The sequence below is a fragment of the Haemaphysalis longicornis genome, unplaced genomic scaffold, assembly GCF_048455015.1.
Source record: "Haemaphysalis longicornis isolate Haplotype H1 unplaced genomic scaffold, Haemaphysalis longicornis Haplotype H1 scaffold_147, whole genome shotgun sequence".
NCBI lineage: Eukaryota > Metazoa > Arthropoda > Arachnida > Ixodida > Ixodidae > Haemaphysalis > Haemaphysalis longicornis.
This window is the reverse complement of record NW_027526253.1, coordinates 390989-415804: the sequence shown is the minus strand read 5'-3', so window position 1 is coordinate 415804 and position 24816 is coordinate 390989. Positions and strand designations below refer to the sequence as shown.

General features: G+C 48.7%; 1 protein-coding gene across 1 annotated transcript in view; it reads left to right on the top strand.

The window, feature by feature from the left end:
• The window catches only part of LOC144165686 (guanylate cyclase 32E-like), a 53109-nt gene that overhangs the window by 10765 nt on the left and 17528 nt on the right, over nucleotides 1-24816 (top strand). The window contains exons 4-12 of the mRNA XM_077695494.1: nucleotides 2230-2702; nucleotides 3330-3340; nucleotides 5737-5851; nucleotides 9982-10230; nucleotides 16352-16528; nucleotides 17383-17566; nucleotides 18432-18581; nucleotides 19912-20110; nucleotides 22238-22378. Coding sequence (XP_077551620.1) covers nucleotides 2230-2702; nucleotides 3330-3340; nucleotides 5737-5851; nucleotides 9982-10230; nucleotides 16352-16528; nucleotides 17383-17566; nucleotides 18432-18581; nucleotides 19912-20110; nucleotides 22238-22378 — 1699 coding nt within the window. The remainder of the gene's footprint in view (nucleotides 1-2229; nucleotides 2703-3329; nucleotides 3341-5736; nucleotides 5852-9981; nucleotides 10231-16351; nucleotides 16529-17382; nucleotides 17567-18431; nucleotides 18582-19911; nucleotides 20111-22237; nucleotides 22379-24816) is intronic.

The window sequence follows — 24816 nt, the reverse complement described above, 5'->3', positions numbered from 1 at the left end:
ACGCAAACTCTGAAAGAAAGTGTTGACCCGCCCATTAACCTGCATACACTTCCGAGAAATCATGTTCACACCAACCAAATGCAGCCATAAAAAACTGTTGCAACACAATGACCGCACTGTAGACACTCTTTGCTGGATTATATCTACGTACAAAAACAATGCCCAACCATGTGCACGTCGTAGAACACAGAACACAAATCGAACGCACCCGTCTTTTCTTTTAATGGCGCGTGAATTAACAGTCTGCTTACCGGGGGGGGGGGAGGAAAGGCGGGGGGGGAGAAGACACCCAGAAAAAAAAGAAGCTTTCCTGTATTTTAAGCCGCAGATATCGGCCAGGTTGTTACAAGCTACCATCTAGTAGCTCGTGTCTGGGCAGCGCCTCTTATCTCATCCTGTCCGATACGGCATGACCATTCTAACTTCAGAACTATGGAACACCAAACCCATTCGCGATAAGATGACAAGGCGCGGGCGCGCAGTTTAGATTGAACAGCAAAGCCGGCAATGCTACTTGGTTTTATTTATTTTTTAATGAGCGAAACGCTTGTAATGGCGGCTGCAGACAACGCATGTATTTCGGTTTGGCCTTCCACTGCTTCATGTGAAAATCGAATTGCATTGAACACCGCGGAGTTACGTCAGATTTTTCGGAGCTCTGAAGCAACGCTTGGCAGTAGTTTCGCCGCAAATATACGTTTTGGAGCAAGACGGGGGAGGAAAAAATGCTTAGGGCGCAGCACCTCCACGCCATCAATCGATGTGGTATGTACGCCATGAAAGGCAAGAAGCGCGTACAGTTGAGCTTGCCTTCTTTGTCAGCAGGTGCGTCGTGATGACATTGGATGGATTGAGGAGAGTCACCGGAGGAAACGTCCAATGAAGTCGCAAACCATCCTCGACTTGGGGCCCTAACCTAGACTCATACCTGCTGCACGAAACAACAAAAAATACCTTGATAAGTATACTGAATCGACGTTCCAGCAGTTACTAAGGCAATCATCAAAAAACGGCAATGCCACCACAAATTGATCTTGCGAGCAAGTGTGTGCGTGCCAAAGACGCGTTTACTTCTACTAAAACTTTGCGTACCTGCACAGCTGGGATATATTTGTACATTAGTTTCCACTCCAAGACGAGTGACATGTCTCAGTAACTTCACGTTACATGCACGAATTATTTTGAAAACAGAAGAGTGCAATCAGTCGGTGTTTAAGGAATTCACTGTAACTTGTACAAAGCTAATTTGCTTACCTGTCATCTTTGGAGAAGGCGAGAAACTTGGTCGAACTGTACCGCCCTGTGTTGCTGCACCACAGAGCTGCGCAGGAGTGGTAACACTCCTTCCTCTGCTGCCCCATGTTTAGAATACATTCGAATGTATTTTATAATGCAGCGAAACTTTCCGCCCGTGGAAGCGTTTAGGCAACGCGCGCAACCCTTCGCACGCCGGCTCGCTCACGCACGTACCGAACTGGCCCGCCGTGCGCGTCGAGAGAAAGAAAAAAAAAATATTGGCGCCGGTGAGCTGTTGCGCATGCGTGAGGAGGCGCGGAAGCGTTGACGGTGTGGAAAGAAAGAAACACTGAGGGAAAGGGAAGGGCCACGCCGCAGCACCGTGCCGCTAGGATCGCCACAATTTCGGAAACCGAAACTAGCCAAAGTCGCCGACCAGTGCTGTAGACTTGGGTCACATGCTCATCAAGAACAAAACAGGGGAGGGAACGATACTTCCCAGCGATCATTGCGGTGAAACAGCGCGCAAAAGCGGGACACCAGAGAAGAAGACAACAACCCGAGCGCTGACTATCAACTGGCTATCAACGGCTCCAGTCGTCTTCTTCTCTTGTGTCCCGATTTTGCGCGCTGTTTCACCGCAATGAATCTCTTCCAACTGGACCCGTTCTCGACTCTTTTGTTCCTAGCGAAACCCGCGCCGCAGCCGCCGCGATAGGCATTTCACTGCGCAGCCACGGATTGAATTTTTTGCCGCTGTCATTTCGTCCGTCAGGTGCCTCTGCCCTCTCCTTCGCCGTCACAGCTGCGAAGGTTTGCAGTCGGCCTTGGTTATCAGTGTGACATTATCTGATCGCTCGTCCGCGCTTGCCGAATTGGGGGCGTTTCCCCGCCTATATATGTTCTTGCTCCGTGGTCGTTGCGTGCAGTCGTCTTGGGTACGTTTAAGTTTCGTGGTAGTGCCGCGTTTCCGCTACCCTGCACATCAACCAGTCCATCTACCCTGCGCATCCTGCGCCATGGCCGTCGACCTGACCCTCAATACCGTACTGCGGCATCGAACCGACCTCGACATGGACCTGCAGGAAAACCGACTGGCGTCTTTTGCGCAGTGGCCATTGACGGGCAACATCAAGTGCACGCCGGAAAAGATGGCGGAGGCAGGCTTCTACCACTGCCCGACCGAGAACGAGCCGGACCTCGCACGCTGCTACGTGTGCTTCAAGGAAATGTTCCGCTGGGAGCCCGACGACGACCCGGTCGAGCAGCACTCGCGTTCCACCGGCTCCGCCTTCATTCAACGCTGCGCCTTCATTCAACTGGGCAAGAAGGAGCGCGACATGACGCGCCTCGATTACATGACGCTGCAGTTCGAGCGCGCCATGAACAGACCACGCAAGCTGTACGAAGTGTGTGAGGCTCAAATCCAGAGACAGCTGCGTGAGGCGAGGCACGAACTGGACGAGGTGCGGAGGAACGTGCGCTGATGGCCGCGCACAACGAACCCTAAGCTACGCTTGTTCAGTGGCTCTAGGGTCTTTTATTCAGTTTTATCTAGTGACGCTAACGGACCAATGACATTTCAGTGTTGCGTGCTTTTCGTGACCTACCGTTGGTACTTCGCCGCTTTCATGTCACTGGATACTTTATAATTAATCTCTTGTTTCTGCCGAAATTGCGCGTGTTTACAATAAAAAGTTGGACAAACTCGAACTGTCTATTCAGTTTGAATTGTGGTATGTTGCCCACCTTCTGGGCAACAGCTATTACCATGCCACATAAGATGCCCGTTATTGTGCTCAAGTATGTGGCCTCTTAGGCGGTCACATGCTGATAATATAGTTCCGTGTTATCTTCATTCACTCATGCAACTCGTCCGTGCTCGTGATGAGCATGCAGAGTGTGATGCTTAGCATAATAAAAATCGGAACATGGCTACTCAGTTGGACTTAGAATATGTCTACTCGTGAATGCCTAAATAAATAATCAAACCGTAACTTAAAACAAGCTGAAAGAAAAAAAGCACCCCTCCCCCCACCGTAAAATAAAAAGAAGACAAGATGACTCGGGTAACTGTTTTACATGGTTTGCAGGTTATTCAAAAGTAAGTTTGAATGCAAAAGGTCGAAGACAGGCTGTTGTTTCTAACACTTGCAAGAAGACATCAACAATGGTATTGTTTTACAATATAAAGTGAGTTTTTATTACACCACGTCCTCAGCTTTAGTTGGCGTTGTCCTTTCTGGGTTACCTGCAAAACCACAGCACAAAAAATATACAGGGCAAAGCTCGGTACTTTTCTTCTGTTTATTTTCATTTTGTGTCAATTTTTTTTGTCCTATGGCACATTTCAATTCTCGTAATCAACTTTCCTGAAAAACTTATTGAGCACAATTTTCTATACCAGGCATTATTACACGAAATGGCTGCACAATACTTTTTTTTGCGTGAATATAAATGTGGCTAACAAAGTTATTCACTACTCTGAAGCCGGCTGTTTTCATTGCCAGTCAGAAGCAATGGGGCCAGATGCCGCTGGTGCATAACTTCGCACGACCACACCATGTGAAGTGTTGTCCAATTTTCTTGCAAATCGCTTGAAGCCGCACAGGAGCCACAGCACATGTGGTGACTTTAATAATCTTTGCCTCAGCCTTATGAATGGACGTGAATTTTCTCCTCCTTAGTTAAAACTGATTTCTTTTTCCTTCTTTTGCGAGGTGCTTGTACAGGTGCCGTCAAAAGTAATTGAAGCACGGGAGCTGTGACCGAGCCGCATAGGAGCGCCGTGTAGCTGCACCGGCTATAAACAACAGGAGAACACGCATGCGCGCCTGCCGACGGTGTTGCCCATCTATACTTCTCAACCCACTTATTTTAAAGCCGCTTCGAGCGTTATTCGCACCATACTGGGGCGGTATTCTCTTAACTGTCCCTTTTGAAAACGTCCCTTTTGCGTCCCTTTCATCGTGACGTACTTCCGGTTAAGCAGTAGGCCTTTGCTTCAAATACCGTAACTGTTCTTTCAAACGCATTTTAAAGAACTGAAACCATATCAGAGTATATTTTATGAGTTTATTGTTCCGCGAGCGAATCAACAATAAGGCGACGAAAAATCGTCTGCTCCAAATCGTCTGCTCCGAGTAGCCACGGCTCAGAGCTCCGCCGTGCTTGAATGGCGTTACATCCGGGTGTTCGCTTGTAGCCAATCAGGGCTCGCTCAAAAGGGACACTTTTGAAAGGGACACAAAAGGGACAAAACACGGGAATACCGCTCCTGGTCTCCGCGATGGCGCTGATAGCAGAGGCGGTATCTAGCAGCGTCGCTCACACTTTCAGCGCAGAAGAGCTGCTGGAGAGGCGCCGCAATCGCAGGGATCTGAAGTGATGATTTTTCTTTTCTAATATTTTGAGGTACGTCTGCTATCAGCGCCATCGCCGAGACCAATATTCTGCGAACAGCGCTCGAAACCGCGTTAAAAGAAGTGGGTTAAGAAAGAGTGGCTATCGACGTCGGTAGGCACGCATGCGTGTTCTGCTCCTGTAGTTTACCGCCTGTGCAGCTGCACAACGCTCCTATGCAGTTCGGCCACAGCTCCCGTGTTCCAGTTACTTCTGGCGGCACCTGTACAGTGTCGTTGAGACTAAGGTCGCTGTGCAACGCCACCCCGTTACAAAGGGGAACCCGCTAAGCATCATCATCGCGCGATTTCCGGTGGGACTTCCCGTCGTAGTTCATATATATCATCGTACAATTTTTGGGGGAATTTTCCCAAGTAAATTTACCTCCGCGTTAAAATCGGGGGCGCGTCAGAATCGTGCAAACACGGTATGTATAGCGTTAAAAACAGTAGTGGGGAAAAAAACAAGTATTTAGATATAGTATCCCGTTTTAGGGCATCGAGCAAAACGATTACTGAAGGTTACTGGTGAACGGCTGCAATGTTGTAGCTATGGCAATGTCCTCGAGGTGCGCGCTTAGAGGAGGGCGAGTGTCGGGATCCATTAGGCTTAGTGTGAATGATCCACAGTGGAGACCTTTAGCCTTCTGCTGAAAACAGCGCTTTGGTCTGGTAAAAGCGGATCACTCTAGTAATATAGGTTCAAAGGTTTCCGAGCAACAACTGTGGCAATATAGGCTTGAAGTCTATTCGACGTAAGTATGAGTTTGCGAACGCTGCGTGAAAGGCGCTGTGTATACGGAACAAAAATTACGAATAATGCAATGTGACCCGTTTAATTGAAGAAATATAACGAGATTCACATCAACCATGTAATGTAACTGATAACGTGGAGTACGCTTCGTGGAATGCGGCGGGTAACGGTGTAGTACAGTTTGATGTGTCTGGTTGAATTGAACAGAGAAGAGAAGACAACGTGTAACGTAAATCCATTTAGTGTAAAGCTCTTCAACGTAATTTACTCTCGTGGCAATGAAACGAATCCATGCAGTACATGTGATGTAGCGCATGCGCGTACGTTTGGTGCCTTCCTTTTCAGGTACTGGGCCCACGAGCAGGCGCTGGACAGGCTTCTCTGGAAGGTCGATTTCCACGAGATACAGATGGGCGGAGGAGGCACGCACGCGGTTGCCGTCAAGGTGCCCAGCTCTGCCGTACGTGCGTTCCTTATAGCTCGGCGATCTTGACACCAAAAAGCTAGAAGAGAACGTCCGTAAACTATGTGTACAGTAGAATCAAACCATTCCATGACCCCCCTTAACGACATAGGGGTGAGGCAGAAGTTAGGTGCAAAGGTACAAGGTGATTTTGTTTCTTTAAGGCGTTGACAGCTGTTATCCGAATGAAGGACATTTATTAGGTGCGGAGTATATCTTAGGACCGCACAATGTCCGTCCGCGCCCGTGCTCATAGCATTTGCAATCGCAAAAAGTCACACGCACCGGCAGGATTCGAGCCTGTGTCTGGTGTACCAGACATGAGTTAGTGTCAGTTGCCTTACCCATTGGGCTCCGACCCTGAGTTAGTAACCGGGAGTCAAACGGCTTACTCCCTCGCCTGTAACGGTGCGGGGCACCTTAGGACCTCCCAATGTCCGTCCGCGTACATCCGTGCGCACACAACCATCGAGTGAAAATTAAGCGAAATTCGATTTGAGCCGGGAGTTGCAGTTTCATTTAGGGAATAATTTAGGTGCAACTCACGGCTCAAATCGAATGACAGTCGGGGCGCAAATCGGATGTCACTCGGGGCGCAACTTGCATGTCATTTCGAGTCCCCGTACTCCGCACTCTCGCCATCATCCACGGAGTGGAGGTGCTGCCTTTTTTTTTTTTTTTGGCTCCGCTGATCTTGGAAATGGCGCCCATTCATAACTAGAATTCACTCAAAACGCATATGCGTATAAGCTTCAGGTCTAAATTATGCTTGGATATTGCTAATGGTACCTATTTAAAGCGAAGCTGTCTATGTCTCACTGACGGCGTATGTCGCGTCAGAATACGCTGCAGGAAAGCCAACTACCTCTCAAAATTATCATGATCGTGGGTGAAGTGAAGTGAAAAAAAGCACTTCCCGTGGTGGGAATCGAACCCGGGTCCCTCGCGTTATGAAGCCGACGTCTCTCCGATAGCGACATCCCGACACAACCGATCGACGCAGTTCGAATTTAGAGAGGAGTGCATGGACTTGCAAAATTAGACAGAAAATTACGCCCACCTCCCCTCGCGGGAACCCTGGCGTGATGCGACGCTGAAGAGGGTTCCATTGGCGTCGCATCAAGCAATCGTCGGGTACGGCAAGAGAGCAAGCGCAAGCGCAAGCGCGGACGATGGTCGACTGAGAGACCGGACGGAGCACGGCACTCCGCTTCTATGCGCAGCGCGCCCGATGGAGAGGAGACCGCGGAGAGAGAGAGTACTGCACCTGCGCAGCCGCGCGCAGCGCGACCGCAGGTGTTGGGAGAGAGTGTTCGCTATCGGAGAGGGGAGAGGAGGCGAGCGGATGAGAGACGCAGCTGCGCGGACGCGGACGACGGACGCACGCAGGACAGGGCCGCCGGCAAGAGATGCTCCTCTCAGCGTCGCATCTAAAAACCTAGCACCCCTGCGTCTAACAGCGATGGTTGTTGAACGCGAATCTTTCTTCGTGCGAAATCGAATGGTGAAAGGTCAAAGCAAAAGCCGCTTCAATCAAAAGTCCAAACTGGGTGCGAGTCAAAGCCAAAGTTCAACAAGTCAAAGTCCAACTTATAACTGCGAGTCAAATTCCAAACCCAGATGACAACCAAAGAATCCCGCACGAGAAAGCTTCTCGTTCAGCCGTCGTCGTCGTTAGACGGAGGAGTGCATGATTTTACTAGCTAACCTGTTCAAGATGCGCATCCAAGTGATGAGATGTATATGAGCTTGGGGTGCAAACTAACGTTTTGAAGGGCGTGTGACTTTGGTGGTGACGGCGCACTGATATAACACACCCCGGGACGATTTCTTGCCAACGCATCGCGCTATAGGACACGTCACACTTCAAATATACGTGCAGCCTTGAGAGTGTCTTGTTCGCAGACAAAAAATACACGGGACCCTGGCCATATACGCTTCGGTTAGCATATCGAGGAGCCATCCTGTCCTATAGGTGCGGATAGCCAGCGAAGATGTGAGGTGCCGAGCTACTCGTTCCACACCCTCCGTCTCTCGTTCTGTCTTCGTGCTAAACGTATACGGCGCCTTGTTGGCCGGCGATGTCCACGTGGTCGCCGGTTGGCTGTGCACGTGTTCGTGGCGGGCCTTCGAGCTTTCGTTTTTCATATGTTCACGTGGTCATCTGCATAAAAGTCGATAGGGTGACGTACCCTCTGATGTTGAGTGAAACGTTAGCGACTGTGTAGCGTTCATTTTATTGTTTGCTGGTTGGTTTCCTTCCTGCAGCTTTCGGCTTGCTCCCTTCCTGCGCACAGACACCGTAAAAAATTAAAGCCGTTCCACTCAACGTGAAAGCTGTCGTAAATGCAGAGCAGTGATTCGCCATAACGGCCTGTGGCACCGTTATCCGCTTACTGCTACTACCCATCACGCTCTTCGCCTCCCTGTCTCACTTCTCTCTTGATGAATTGAACGGAGGTTTGTCCAAAGCAGTTCAAATTTCCCGCCTTCGCAGTGCTCGCGCGCCCCCTGCCTGGAACGAACAGCGCGAGCGGTTCTCGCACGTGCCGGCACCTTACTGCGCAGTCCACAACGCGTTGTTTTTGGCGGTCCCATCTCCCCGCGAGGGGGACTCGAGTAAATGCGTCGCATAGGGGGGTGGGTGTATTGCGTTAACGTTTAGTGTTTGTGGAGTTGGTGGTAGTGAATGCGTTGTATCAGCAGCTTCTTGACGTAGTTTGAATGAGTCAAGGATATAAGGCGCGTTCGTAACCTCCCATTCTGTGTCGGCTTTGTGGCGCAGTGGGCAGAGCACCATGTACATTGCGTTCCGCCCGCAGGGTCGAGGGATCGAAACCAGGCGCCGGATGGTATTTTTTTTATATAGTGTAGGGGGAGGGGTGCGGACTACGACTACGGACGTCAACGCAGGTGACATCGTGAGTTACTGAAATGCTCTGCATTTGAAAATTCGAACAGCTACGCTGTAAAAAAAAATTTAGTAGACGCGCATCCCTTTGAGAAAGTAGTCAAGCACGTGAAGTGCGATTTCGAATATTCCGAGATAGCAAGCAAGGAAGTTGGATAGGAGGCAAACGAGCCGGCGTTCGTGGCACGTTACACATACAGTCTACGTATGGTCCATCTCCCCCCTTCCCCCGCCAGCATGGACATGATCCACGCGTGAAAACGCGTGCAAAACGTGGGTACGGGCCCGGGACATATGGCCACCCAATTCTACCTAGCAAGTGACTGGTCTTCTTATTTTGGCCAATCCCTCGCAACTGAATTTTTTCCAGTGACGCCGAAAAGAACAAACCAAGATGAATTTGTCTTCCGTGTGTCTTGGACCTTTTAACAAACCGTAAAGATATCTGCTCGATTTATACAGCGGGCATGCAGAACAAATCGAAGATGGGTTTGGTACCTGCAACAGATGTAATGCTTACAGAAATGTAATGCTAACATAAAATTTCAAAGGCATTCTATGGCTAAAAATTCTGGGCCGTCTCCACTAACGTAAAATCTGGCGAGGGGCGAATGTATTCAAAGATTGTAAGTCCCTCTCTTGCCACACGGCGCGCGCTGATTGGGCGCCGAAAAAGTGCCGGTGGGAGGAGCAATTGCGCGCTTGCTGAGGCGGTGGCGCCCTCTCTTGCGTTTAACGGGATTTAAGCAATTGCATAAAGAACTAGCCGTAAGTTGTTTTCGTGTCACACGCCGCAGCATGCTAAGAAATACGCTTTACAGGAGAAAACCTGGCGTTTGAAACCAATTTTGAGACGGAATTTAGGAATTTTCGGTTATTAAATGCTCATTACTCCTGTATTTCAAATTAGTTTAAATCATGTTAGTTCATTTTGAACCTGTTTTATCCATTATACACTTGTTTTTGACTATCGTTTGACAGCTTCATTTACCTTGAAGACATAAGATGCCGGCAGGAAACGCAGATTGCCCGAGCCCCTAAGGAGCTTCGCCCCTTAAAAAAGTAACCCGCTTGGTCCTCTGGGCCTACACATTCTGTTCTCCCTGTGAAATATGTACCCAATCGCACAAAACCGGTTAGGCGTATGGCTTTTAGGCGTTATTTAATGATTGCGGCAGTGGAATATCACGTCCTATGTCTACCCGTTTCTCTCCAGAGCTATGGTGCTGCAAGTGGTGGACAGGCAGAAAGCAGCAACGGCGATGGCAGCTCGCAGACCGGTGGTCTGGCGCCGGTGCCGACGGCGTCATCCCAGCTGTCCCTGTCATTGCAGCCCGAATTCCGCTACTCGCATCAGCTGTACGCTCCCGTCGGCGTCTACCGGGGACGCCTATGCGCCGTCAAGAGGATCCGTCGGCGCTCGCCCCTGGTTATCACGCGCGGCATCAAGATGCACCTGAACATGGTGCGTAGTGTCGGTGGCGGGTCATGCGGGCTGCTCGCCCCAGACTCACGCATACTCCCACTCGACTTTTGGTCTAATAGTCCTCCCGAGACTGTTAAAAAGAGTCGGGGGAATCTGTTTGCTGGAGTCACAGAGTATTCAACTGTACCCTGTTCACAGATTTGGAGACGTAGCGACAACGTCCTACATAGTCCTTGGATACTCTCTCTTGACTCTTGGTGTGATGGCATCCCGGGAGTCTCTAAAAAGAGCACCTTGACTCTCTCCGCAAGAGTCAATACGCTGTAAACGCAAACTAGCCGGAAATGGAGTTTTAATCAAGTAATGTGCCCTGAAAAGTACCTATAGCAAAAAATGTACTCCCTAGGCATGATCTAAAGAAGTGGACGAACGTCCATGGTAGTACCGTTGCCCATCCGGGTAGCAAAAGGGAGGATTTAGAACGACTTAACACCATTTGTGAGATGGCGTTCCGTTCCTTGTATACTACCACGTCCACAATAAACGCCCTATCTGAGGTAATCATCTCAAGCGGGCGGTCGCCATGTTAGTCTTCTGTTGTCTCCGTGCACCAGCACTTCAACCGTGGCCTAATGCTAATTAGAACGAGTAAGCAGGACGCGACGGTTGCACGCAGCTACAAAACCAATACCGTACGTATACCCGTATAGATGCTTCAACCAGCGCGATCACAGGCAGAGAGCGCGGCCTTGTTGTCTCAATCTGTTTATTTTGGCTATAAGTGTTGTCAAACTCTGCTGCTAACGAAGATGCAGTTCTCGCCGTTGCAAACAATTGCAATGTTCATCTGCTTCGCTTGCTTGCGCATACATAGACGATTTAAATTCTCGTGCCAGCGCGCCAACGCACCCGACTGCAGCGACTCAACTTGCCCTGGCGGCACGACTGGCTGCCCGGATGTAAACAACTATCAACGCAGCGCGGCCGGTGACGGCGCGGCCGGAGCTTCAAGCCTCGCCTTGGGCCGTCGTTTTTTCTTATTTGTGAAGGACTAGTAGTGCCATTTGGTGGAAAGATTTTCATGTGCCCCTGTCACACGAGGAACGGCCGCAAACAGCATTTGGATACGGCGACAGGTGTGGACAGCTCGCTGGTAAGTGGTCTTTCATCAGTCGATGCATTTGTCAAACGTTTGGATAGGGTTAACGGCGAAGTACCCGGGTTCCCGTGCCGCTCACAGCTCGTACACGCACGGGCAAAGAAAAAAGCGCACACTCGTATTATTTTACTTGTTAGTGGGTTTTGGGGTATGCGTTCGGATTCTTTTGTAGGCCGGTTTGTAACAGGGCATTCGAGATAAAATCGTTTGTCGCGCGCGGAAAATCGTTTGTCGCGCGCGGCGTCGTTTCAAAGCAACGTGACGGTTACTTCGTGCTGGCGAAAATCAGCGCAGTCAGACGGAAGCGGGAAGGAAGGTGGAGAGATCGGGAAAGAGGGCGCTAATATATAAAAGAAAGCGTAATGCAAGACGAGAAATATAACACAACCCGCCTGCATTTCTCCGAACTTCAGGACAGAGCCGCACACGGGTACGTTGTCACAAACTCGAGCGTACGACGTCTAAAAGTACCGTATATTTTTTTTTTCATTTTTCAACGTGACCTGAGCCACTTATCTTCTCATTGCCGCGCATGCAGACCTGATTGTGTCCCTGTGTTTGAGCGCACAGCCATCCTTTTGCGACATAAGAACCAGCGAACGCGAGAAATTGTAGAAGCCAGCCACATCAGAAAAGCTGGTTCCGAATGTGTCAGTCATCCTTCTATCGCCCTGCTTAATCGAGAAGTCGCATATTTAGACGCACATTGAGCGCTATTTCGGTGCTTCTTCTGGGAATGCGTGTTGGGGGTGGGAGGGGGGTCTTAATCCATGTATGATGCGGTTATCTTTGCAGATTTTTCGCCTTTCCTGCGCCTCAAAGTTCGTTTTGTGGTTTTGTTGTTACGGTTTTTTAGTATTTTCGGCTGAGTGCGCTGAGAACTGTGACGCATTGGGGGCGCGGCAGTTGGGCGCTTGGGCATATAAAGCTTTGAATTGTGCAATAATAAACTAGTTGCGAGTGTGCGCTTGTGCCGTCTTCATGTGTTCTTGTCCTCGTTAATTTGCGCGCAGTTTATTTTTCGCAATGCATAATTACCAACTCGCCCAACTCGCAACCCTTTTACAGATCCTATACTCCGTAAAAATGAGTTGCCTGTCCTTTTAGGTACGGCAAAATCTCGCGCAGCGCATCATTCTGCCAGGGGGCCATATCCTAATGTCAATGCACACACTATGAAAGCAGCTTGCACTTAATGCGTCACATTGTCTGCTGATAAGCATTTTAGATTCGCCCCTCTCATCATCATTCACTTCATGGAGATGGCGGGATTTTCTTTCATAGCTTGTTGCCACTGCAGTAATTAATAGCAGAATCAGTCCTACAAATCACAGAAACGGTTCGTTTCACGTTGAAAATACTCACAGTAACACACTTTGCACCACACGGAGGAACAATCGGTTGCAGTGATGAGGCATAAGGGTAACTTGTTGTTAAAGGGTCATTGAAGACAACCAGCAAGTTGATTTCAAACGGAAGTCGGACCTCCGCATAGCCATTTCAGCATTGATTTAGTGCCAAGATGCCTTAAGTGCTGAGAAATCGCTGTTCAACTGCTCATCAAACGTGACGCAAACACGACTGCAGTCGCTGTTTGTATCAGGATAAACCGGAAGCAAGTGAAGCAGCGGTGATTAATAGCAGTATACAAGCAACTGAATACAACATTACCACGTACCAAGCAGTTTGGTCAGTTCCGGTCAAATCGCTCATGCTTCCCCAAACTCCCCTGTCGTTTGTCGTTCGAGACCACTAAGCAAAATGTTTCTCCATTGGACCTGTGATCAGTATTTACGCTTCACTGAAGAAAAACATTGGCCTTTTGAGGCCCCGCAAGTTTTGGCGTCGAACGATTTTCTCATGCGTAGCTCGCATGCTCCCTTGGAAAGCGGTACTGCCACCCCAAGTATGGACGAGTAGCACCATCCAGCGGCAGCCAAGAAAGAAGTTGTGCGCGTCAGGCCACTTAAGCCCTTCCGGTGAAAACGTGTTTTTGCTAGTTTCAATCTTATTTTAAAAAAAATGCCAGGTGTAAGAGGGGTATAATAGTGTTCTCCGTGAGCTAATCTATCAACCTAGAGAGACTTGCATTTTAACGTCACTGTCATTTAAAGTTGTGCTCGAGTATATTGTGCGGAAGTAATATCTTTTTTATTGCTGCAAAAGCCACGATGGTTAATGTACTGGCACTTGGTTTTATGAAGCCTTTGCATTCCTAATTTAAGTACTGAATCTTCGCAGGGAACCTGGCATAACAATTTTATTACTGTACCGAATTATTAAGTTCATTTAACCATAGTGTCTGTTTTGAATTTTACATGTGGGTCATTTTTTTTTCTTTTTTGCTTTTTCAGGTAGATGTTCCTTTGACTCCCTGCCTGCATTCCGCGAACGGGGAAATTAGCCTCCGCATCGATGGCCAGAGTGTCTTGACTGCATCACCTTTACTGGGAGGACTGTGTAGTCTGTTTGCATCGTTCTGGGTTTTCAACATTCAATATCCGAAGAAGGCACACAGAGCTCTAACGTTTGTGGAACATGCCTTTTTGGACCTTGCCAGCACCAAACCACGTGTGAAGGATTTAGAACTAATTAACTTTTATCGCATCAATATCCCTCACCAATATTTTATTTGTTTTCAATCCTGTAATCATTGGATAGTAGTTTAAAGAATTTCGTATTATGTTTCTGACGTTTTCTTTTTTTTTTTACTGAACAGGGGATATTTGATGGGCCCTTCAGTATGCTGATAATACAGCTATCTTTTAGTGAAGCAATAATATTAACCAACTAATATAGCTTGAAACAATTATCTAAATAATGTTGGCAACTGGTGCCAAATGAATCAACTTAAAATTATCGGAAAAACACGAATTACATGGCTTTTTCTTCTCACTCTGAAGAAGCTGTCGCAAAACCACGCATTCTGTTCTATATCCTTGCAATTAACCCCTCAGACTGGGTCACTTTTCTTGGCGCATTTGTGTCTTTATCAAAACGCACTGGTATATTCCGCAGCATATTTCTCGTTCTTTATATTACTCATTTATCCATAGCCATCTCATTGCTGTCTGTCTCCTACATCATTTATCTCTTGTGCCTTTACCATCTACAAAATGCTCGTTACCTTTCAATATCAAATCGTTACACAGCTCCCGCTCATTTCACCACCAATTGAAAAAATTTTTTGTTGTTGTAAACCACTGCAACCATTTTTTTCACTTTGTGTACTGAGTACTGATGCGTACTGATAAGTACTCACGCGTTCTCAATCCTCTAGTATTACATAATGATGTCACTTACCATGCCGTTGTGTTTGTGCCTATATGTTTTTCGCGTATTTCCAGTTCTTGTAGTAATATTGTTTTTACAGTTTGTTCAACTAGCACACAGATCGCTCATTTCACCACGAACTGAAATTTTTTTGTTGTTGTAAACCACTGCAACCATTTTTTTCACTTTCTGTACTGAGTGCTGATGCGTTCTGATAAGTTCTGATAAGTACTGACGCGTTCCCGACCCGCTAATATTATATAATGATTTCACTTACCATGTGGTTGTGTTTGCGCCTATCTTTGTTTGTCGCGTATTTCCAGTTCTTGTAGTAATATTAATTGTACGGTTTGTTCAACTAGCATTCTATTGCTGTCTTCCATTCCTAACTGGCGTGTTTTTAGCAATTTACCATTTTTGCTTTCTTATAGGAGGTCGCCCAAAGTTTTTATTTCGGAGCCTCCTTGTGTACACCATGTACCATGTAAACATGTTTGCGAAAGCTCGTTTGAAATAAACCTGAAACCGAGAAAAACCGTGTGAAATCAGTACTCCCGCAGGGAACTAGAAACTCTCCCTTGTGGCCTTGAAAAAACTCCTTTCGGAAGGCCTACAAAACCGCCCCAACTTTGCAAAACTCCATTCAAAAGAAATATATGCTTCCCTTGAACGTCCTAAAAACTCCCCTCGCGAGGCCTACAAAACGTAAAACTCCATGCAAAAGAAGTAAATGCTTCCCTTGAACCTCCTCAAAACGCCCCTAAAATAACATAATTACTTCCCAAGGGAGCCATAATAGGCTCCTATTGAACCGCCTAAAAAGTCCATAAACATCACTTAAAAACGCCTTGAGGAAGTAAAGAATACTCCATTTTGATCTCCTTAAATTCTCCCTAACATTTCTTAACACTCCCTAACTACCTCCTTTCTATCACCTAAAAACACCCTGTTTTGAGGAGGTAAACAAAACCTCCCTGTTCCATGTACTAAAAAAAACTCCTACAAGGAGGATCACTAGAGGACAGGCGAAAAAGAACCTCTAGGGAGTATATGGGTGGAAAAAAAGTTTAGAGTGTAGGGGTAAATTCTGTGGCAAGTGAATGACTCCGTTGAAAGAATCTCCGGGCTTCTTTTCTCTTCATCGGCATGACTGTAGATCAAGACCCGTTGGCATGTTGAGTCAATCAATCGCTCCATCTGATCAGTTGGTCCATGTAATGATTGACCAGCCAATGTCTCTTAAAATAACCAATATGCGGTGCTCGCTGTCTGCTCGGTGAGGATTAACCTCTTTTGCGTGTAGCTCAGATATTGGGTCACTGGGCGTTGTATTCGTGATCGTTCGCTAATTGGGGCATACGTTCCACTATTAACTTAATAATACGTGAAACCGCTTAGTCGTGCAATTTACCAATGAACGTAACTCGGTGAACACCGAACCTGTTGAGCAGACATCGTTTCATTTCGTCATTAATGTAGGGACGCGTGTAAGGAAGTCGTTACGATCTCGATAACACAATACGCTACAACAGCAAAAACCGGATCGTCGAACATCCCAACCGCACTGACACGTAGTATTACTTGGGGTTATACAATTTGTTTAGTATCGCCTATAGCATTGTCGGTTGGTTTCAATCATTGCTCGCTTACATTCCGTCGAGGAAGCTTGCCTAGCATCGCCTCTTAGTACAACTTTACCCCACTCGGTGCTCTCGGTTCCTCCAGCAGCTCCGGGAACTGCGGCACGACAACCTGTGCTCTTTCGTGGGCGTGTGCGTGGAGCCGCCCAATGTGTGCGTGGTCAGCGAGTACTGCAGCCGAGGCAGCCTGCGCGACCTGCTCGAGAACGAGCACATCAAGCTGGACGCCATGTTCGTCGCCTCGCTGGTCGCCGACCTCGTGCGGGTGAGCAGGAGGACGTAACGTCGTTGTTTAAATCGTACACCGAGTCAGCGAAGCGAGGTGCGCGTATACTCGGGATGGGATGTGATGTCGCGGGAGCGTTATAACAATCGAAACAACGTGTGTGCCGGACACTACAAAAATTATAACTTGAAGTTTCGGCACCTAATACGACTTTCTCCAGCGCCAACGCGTTACGTGTGCATTTTCATTTCATGTGGGCGACGTCTCGTCGTAGTTTCGCCCACCCCTCCCGACCGGATCCGTGTGTTTGTCGTAAACCAGCTTTTTGTCTCTCCGTGCTGCGAAAACGGACTCTAACGGAAGGGGTTCCGTAAGAAATCCGCTCCTTAGGATGAATACGGAGGGAGCCGGTTTTTGGTAAAACGGAACCATTGGGTTTAACCGGTTTCCCTCGAACTCGCTCCAGCAGCGACTGGGGCTCCGTCCTCCCAAAAACCGGTTCCTGCCAAATTCGCTCCAGGGGCGACCTTTTACGGAACCCGTTCCGTCAGAACCAGTTTTTTCAACGCGGTGATGCCAGGCAAGCGTGCCACTGCGTGTTCCAGGCAAGCGTATTCACTGCCAGGAGGGCATTTAGTGGGGCACCGTATTTTCTCATGTGGGTGAGTTGATGAACTTTACGGTTCCGGGGGCTTCAGCAACGACCTCGGACACGGTATGTTGAACCCTCGAAAGAACGTCTGTTTGGCACCGCACATATCGAAAAGGAGAGAGTTTCTTTTCTTCAGGCATGTTAAGGTTTTTTAGGGTCCATGAATAAATATACTTCATACGCACTTCCGATTTTAAGCTCTCGTGCAACACAAGCAACGGTTTTCCTCGGCACGCCTCAGGGTATGGTGTACTTGCACGAGAGCCCCCTTCGCTCCCACGGCGACCTGCGGTCGGCCAACTGCCTCGTCGACAGCCGCTGGGTCCTCAAGGTGGCCGACTTCGGACTGGCGCAGCTGAAGCACAACGCGAACGACGAAACTCTGCACCGGCAGGGAGACCGCCCGAAACCCTGCAGGGACCACAGCTGAGTGTCTTTTCGGGTTCAAATAGGGCGCGTTGAAACGCGAATGGATTCTTTAGGGCTGCACCTCTTGGCGCAAAAAAAAAAAGCAAATGCGTTCAAAGAGTCAAAGAAGTTAACTGAAGTGCATTATACAAATAACACAAAAGTAGAAACAATAATAGGCAAGGGTCTCAAAGTCGATGACTGTACCGGGACCCTCGGTAAGTTAACAACAGTGGTAATAACTGCAAAAAATCCCGGGCCATCTCCGCTAACGTGAAACCCTGGGAGGGGCGAATGCAGTGTATCAGTGTATTCTTGGCGCCTTGGCATTTTTGCCAACGGAGATGAAACCGTTGGGAGGTAGAGGTCTACAGCTTTGCAACAAAAGTCTCTTGTATTTGAAGCACGACGCTCTTTAGCGCGAGGCGTTAACGAGTGCCCCGGTGTTTGAGCACCGTGACTACATTAGACTACGGCGACGACAGGCGACGCCAACAGCCCCAGCACCTAAGGGGCTTCGGCCCTAAAACTTAGGCAGCAATAAATAACAGTACAGCAAGCTCTTTAAAAAATATAAGGGACTATACAGTATAAAAAGCATGAATTCATTTCAAGTAAACAATAGAAGCAGGAAAGGGTTCATCTGTGTAAGGCCTCCTTTCTTCCCATATCCGCGTTGTCCCTCTCTGCAAAACGCGTCCTTAAAGGGTGGTTTCTTCTTAGTCCGACTGAGCCCGACATGGTCCGACTGGTCTCTCTTTTCCGCATAGCCGGTTTTAGGAAGAACGGAACACTTTCCGTGTGGGTCCGTTTTTTGCAGAAGAGAGCGATAAGAAAACAGGCTTTGGAACAAGCTGGTCGTTCCAAAACGTCCACGCGCAGGACTCTTGTGGCGCGCTCCTGAGCTCCTCCGGGATCCGGACGGCCCGCCGGAAGGCACGCCCTGTGGCGACGTCTACTCCTTCGCAATAGTGCTCTTCGAGACTCTGGCCAGGGCGGGACCCTTCGGAAAGACCAATCTCAACCCAACCGGTAATATGTATTTCCTGCTGACTCGGATGACATCTTTGAACAAGTGCCAAGTTCCAGTTCCAGGCGAAGTCTGACAGCTGAAACAGCATGCGCTAGCCCAGTCCTGCTCCCTTGGTGCCGCTTTGTACCAAAAAAAATTAAGGAAGCTCACACTAACGCGCAAGACTCGGAGATAGCGAAGCTGTGTGCAACCTTCACGACCGTCAAGAAGGTTTGAGTCCGCGATTGCAGCCGATTTGCTTCTTCGCTGCCGCAACGACCTTCACTCCATCATTGTTGCTAAAAGACTGATCTTCTTTCATTTTTCGGGGGGGAAGTGATAATCATTGGGCAAAACGTTGGAAGGGCGTACGCTATGAAGTGTCTTTCTCGTTCCAAGCAAGTCTCGCCACGATTACGACAAACGCTGGAGTCGTTCTCATTCCGAGCAAGTGTTGCGGCGATTACGGCAAACGCTGTAGTTTTTGTTTCGGGGGGGGGGGGGGGGGCTAGTCTTGGCCAATCTCCTAAGTGGCTATGCTTGGCTTGACAAACGTGCGTGGGGGACGCTGGGCGGTTGCCGCCACGCACGCACATACGAGCGATTGCAATTTTCTTGGTCTTTTTTAACTGCCTGGCGGTCGCCGCAATCTTGGCCAATCTACATAAGTGGGTATGCCTGGCTTGACGAACGTGCGCAGGGGACGCTGGGCAGTCGTCGCGAGGCACGCACGCACGAGCGGTGGGCATTTCCCTGGTTTTGTTAACTTTCGGGCGGACGCTGCGAGGCCCGCGTTCACGTACACGTGCTCACGTGCGCGCGATCGGCAATTTGTTGGCAGTTTTAACTGCGGACACGAAAAATTACGATTTGCTAAACAGCTTCGCTGTAAAAATAAGGAAGCGGGAGGGAGTGTGGCGAAGTTGAGGACGAGCTATGCTCATGTAGTCCTTGTTCCTTAATTAGGGAGTTTTAGCTGACCGTTTTTCACGCTCCCCTCCGCGCCGATAGCAAGCGGGAGCGCCATTGCGCATGCGTGGCGCGCAAAGCCGCGAACGGCATTGGCTCCGGTTGCGCTAAGCGGGCCGCCGATACCGGAGCGGACCGTCGAAAACGGTTAGCTAAAACTCTCTATTGTTATTGCATCCACTGAACCACTTCGAAGTTGCCGAGTATACGACCAACCTTTGATAACATGGGCTGAACGATTACGTGGGAGGCCAAAGGATATCTCATAATGCACTATGTTTACATCCAAAATACCAGCATGCTGATTCAGACTAATTCTTGCCGAGTTTGTGGAACGGACCGATTCTTGCAGGCTGATTCACGCAGAGATGGTTCTTGCAGAGATTCTGGAACGTGTGCGCCATCCACCGCCGGTAGAGAGCCGCAAGTGTCCGTTCCGGCCCCCGCTGTCCCAGCTTCCCGAACCGTGGGACGCAGACTACGTGCGAGCGCTGCTCAGCGACTGCTGGGCCGAGGCGCCCGAACAGCGGCCCGACTTCAAGGCCGTTCGCGCACGGCTCAGACCCATGCGTCGGGGCCTGTAAGCTTGCGAAGCTCGTTTTTTCGCGCAACCCTTAGATTACGCGATGCAGTGCCTAACCTTGACACTATAGGACGAGCGAACGATGAGCCCGGAGCGGATGGGGAGACAGAATGGTCATAGCGGAGATGTTTCGACGAGGAAAGCCAAGGAAAGAGTTGTGGCATGAGGAGAAAAGGGGAGGAAAAAAATTGGCCGCGTATTTGCTCTTTTCGTTGCAAATGTGCAAATGTCGTCAAAAGACGATAGTCTTTGTAGACATTTGCCGAGGAAATGCCCCCTTCTGCTTTCCCGCTCACCTCTCATGCTGTTCCTGTACCGTCGTGCTCATCCCAAGGTAAACACACTAAAGGTTTTGCGCAAGGCGATTTGAATTTACCGCGTTCCACTGCTACAGGCCGGGTTCCTCGATGCCAGCGCTGCAGTACGGCGGAGACGCGCGTGAATGGAGGCGGCCGACTTGAAGGTTTATAGAACCGCGTGGCTGTGCTCCACGTGCGTTGCAAGCAGAACGTGGAACCTAGCTAGTGGAACTTCGTTGCTGTTGCTGCGTGATTTTTTATATGCCGCCATGAGGCGGCGGTTTTCTGCAGTAGATATAAAATATCATTTGCTATCGAAAAACCAAGCATCCATGAATTTTTTTTAATAAAGAAACACTGTAAATATCCCTGGTGTACTAATTTCCTGTTTCATATTTGCGTAATGTCTTGTTCTTGTTCAACAAAGTTGACAAGTATGAACATATAAACCGGGCTTAGACGCTTACATTTGGCTGTGAGCATATAATACTATTGCGCAATACCAATTTTACTTTGGCCGGGTGGCTGAATCGAGTTACAGACAGACAGACATACAGACAGACCAAAATTTGTGGGTTTAAGTAGCCCAAGAAAGACTATCGTCTTTAAAAATGGCGGGAAAGTGAGCAGGAGAGCGGCGGGCGTGGCACTGTCCGTGGCGGCTGCTGTGAAGCGCGCCGCCCTAGACGAGGCTTAGCGGCGGCGGCGGCGCGAACTGCTGTGTCCTGAGATCTCCTTGTTGCGTTGCAGTCATAGAGAAGTCTCTCTATCAGAAGAGAAAACTGAGATGTAAACCTTATGTAAGCCTTATATATAAACATTACATAAACCTCTTACCCTGCGCAATTCTTTATAGTGATGCAGCCAGAACGGGTGTCTCGTCCGCCGCTGCTACTAAACGCGCTGAGGCTGAGGTTAGCCGAAGCCAGGGCCCAGTGGTGCGCGCCGCCGATGGTTGCGTACATACGTATGTCTTTTATAAATTATTTACAACATTGTATACCAAAATGAAATTATCGGAGCTGCTGCGCTCAAAATACGGATTAAGAGAAGCGAGACATTTATTTTTTTTTCAAACCGTACACCGGGTTAGAGTGCTCTAGACTATAGCACATCTCAATTTGTTATCAGTGAATGCGAATATACAGTTGACGAGGTCTATTTTGGAATGACCATTCCCATCTAGTTGACCAAATTGAACACATTCGAAATCTTTCTGTTCGTTTCATCTTTTCGGATTATTCACGCCATACCGGCCACCGTCACGGCCCTCAAACTTCGCGCACTAATCATATCACATCGGTGTAAACTATCACTTTATCATTGTTTAATAAACTGTACCATCACCCTTCACTCCGTGCAGTTTTCTTTGCTTCGTCACCGGCCATTTTTCCCCAACGGGACCGTGCCTGAAGGTGACGCGTGTAAAATGCCACACTCGTAGCTAAACAAATTTTTGTTTGCAGATAAAGAGAATGATGTGGTTGTCGTAAGCACCCCTGAACGCCCCGGAAAATTCAAACTGCTTGCTGTAAATTTCAGTCCCGCAAACAAGGAGATTTTAAAGTGATAACCGTCTGTAACAATGAGCGACATGGCCAAAGAAATTCCTCATCAGTACCTCCCCATCCCCTGTCACGCCCTCCTCAATTAGGTATATCGCGAAGGAAAGAGCACACAGTACGAAAATTGGAATGTATCTTACGCCAAAAGCATTTGCGCCGTAAAAATGACGTAACAACGTATAGCAGTTTTCAAGCTTACGGAGTTGCTGTTATCGCGCACGCACTTTGGAAGCCACCTCTTCTCTCTATGGTGGACGCAGCAAGCCGAGCATCGTGGACAACATGCTGGCCATGATGGAGACGTACGCCACCAACCTGGAGGCGCTGGTCGACCAGCGCACCGACCAACTGGCTCAGGAGAAGCGCCGAGCCGACGCCCTGCTCTACGAGATGCTGCCCAGGTAAAACGAGGGTGAAAGAAAGGCCACTATACTCGGTTACAACTCAATAACGGCACCACCTCATGTAGTGTATCACTCCGCCAAAGCGCTGGACCCGTGACGTCAGTGAGCGCGCGTTTTGGAAGGGGTTTGCTATGAATGCGTGATAGCGTCTGCCTTGTCTCACGCAGTTTGTTTGTCGTCACTGTAGTCGTTTATAAGCATGTTAAGTCCAACAAATCACGGGAACGGCTCACGACATGTTCAAAATACTCCCAGTAACGCCCTACTTGTGCCGCGCGGAGAAACATCCGGCTACGGTGATAAGGCACAGCGGCAGCTACCGGTGCCGTTCTTAAGTTGTCACCGAGTATAGGCAATAGTGCTGCGTACGTTGCGTGCGCAGCGTACCGTGTTTTCTCTCCTATTCTTCGCCCTGTTAAAAACGCTAAGTTTTATAACGTATCTCAGGCCGAATAATCCACCCTCGCCGGCAGTGCCCGGACTAGTTTACCCTCGATGGCAGTGTCAAGGGCAGCGGCGTGAGGCACCTGATTCCCTGGGAGGGAGGCGTGCACCGGAGTCCCTACGATTTAGATTAGTGTCACTAAGTAAACGCTAACTTATTCAAAGCTAGCTTACGTAAAGCGTAGCTTATTCAGTGGCTCTGGATTAAATATAATGCAGGGTTTGAATTTTTTATGGCTGGGGAAGACATGCAACCTCAGCTCGATGGTTACGATGTTACAACCGTAATGCCTGCGGTTGTGGTGACGGCGATCGCAATGGTGGTTTCTTCAGCGGTAGTTGTCGAAGCGTTAGGGACAGGGGCGAATTTCCGGAGGTATAATGAACGTGCGCATTGCCCTCGCTTCAAATAAAGCGAATCTAATTGTGCACGGCTGCACATCACGCTTCACTGCATGGCATGCATGTGCTCGAAGAAGCCGAACGTTGACAGTGACTCACGAGGATCGGGGCACCGCAAAAATTGCTCGAACACGACACAAAAGAAAGGCGGAAACATCGTAGCTATGATTCACCAAAGCATCTGCATAAATTCTAAAAGCCCGCGTTTTTTAACAGCGACGCTGTTTAGCAAATTGTAATTTTTCGTGTCCGCAGTTAAAAGTACCAAGAAATTGCCAAGAGCGCGCACGTGAGCACGGGCCGCGCGGCGACAGCTCGGCAGTTAACACAACCAAGAAAAGTCTACCGCTCACGTGTGCGTGCCTCGCGGCGGCCGCCAAGCGTCCCCGGCGCACACGTTTGTCAAGCCAAGCATACCCACTTAGGGAGACTGGACAAGATTGGCCAGAAAAAAACTCCACCGCTCGCCGTAATCATGGGAACACTCGCTCGGAACAAGAAAGACTGCAGCGCTCGCCGTAACCGGGGGAACTTTTGCTCGGAACGAGAAAGACTCGTGCACGTCATAGAGTACGTACGCCCCTCCAGGGTGATGTCCAATGAATATCACTTCCAAAAAAATGAAGGAAGCTCACTCTTATAGCAACAATAGTGGAGTAAATGTCATTGCGGCAGCGCAGAAGAAACAAATCGGCTGCAGTCGTGGACTTTGACCGTTGTGAAGCCCGGGAAGGTTGCGTACAGCTTCGTGACCTTAAAATTTCGAGTTAGTGTGAGCTTCCTACATTCCTTTTTTTTTTCTTTTCTTGTAGGATTTACGGGTTTCTGCTTCCCTCTCGGCTTTACACAGCCTTAACGAGGTTACAGTGGCGGACTACGACTTTATAACCGCAAGTTAACGGTGACATACGCTGGTATAACAGCATTAACGGCAAACTGAGTTAGCTGACAGAGACAGGCTGTTTGGAAAGGAGCAGCTGCTCAACCACCTCCGTTTGTTGCCATACACCCGCCGGAGGAAATAAATGTAGCAAATAAAATGGAGACACAAATCATAGCAGCCTTCTCTTTTTCCTGTGCAGCTTCTGTTATACGTTATACGAAGCATCTGTTACATGTTTTAAGCAGCCTCGCCTCTGTTGTGTGTTATGTCTTGCCGTTATACTCGGCAAGAATTCAAGTACGTTATCTTCTTGCATTGTATACATCCACGAAGTCGCCTATGTGAGCCGTTGTGAAGCTGTTCTAGAGTTCACTTTCGGAAGAAAACTTAACTTTGTCTTTACGTTTTCGCTAATGCGGAATCATTATATGGCAATTCAGTCAAAAAGCCGGCGTAGCCGTCGTCTGCACCAACAAAACGCTGCCTATATTCTGAATGGCTGCGAAAGCACGCGCGTCACAAATCAGGAAGAAAGAAACGACTTCTACGGTAGATAAAAGGGTGAGATAAAATAACAGTAATAATATTAATAATAATAGTTACTAATAAAACAAAGCTAAGAATAGTAATTAAGATCGAATGCGGAAAGGGGTGCGTAAGGACGGGCGAGGAGTAATGTAAAGAGAAACGAACTTGCAGAAGCTGC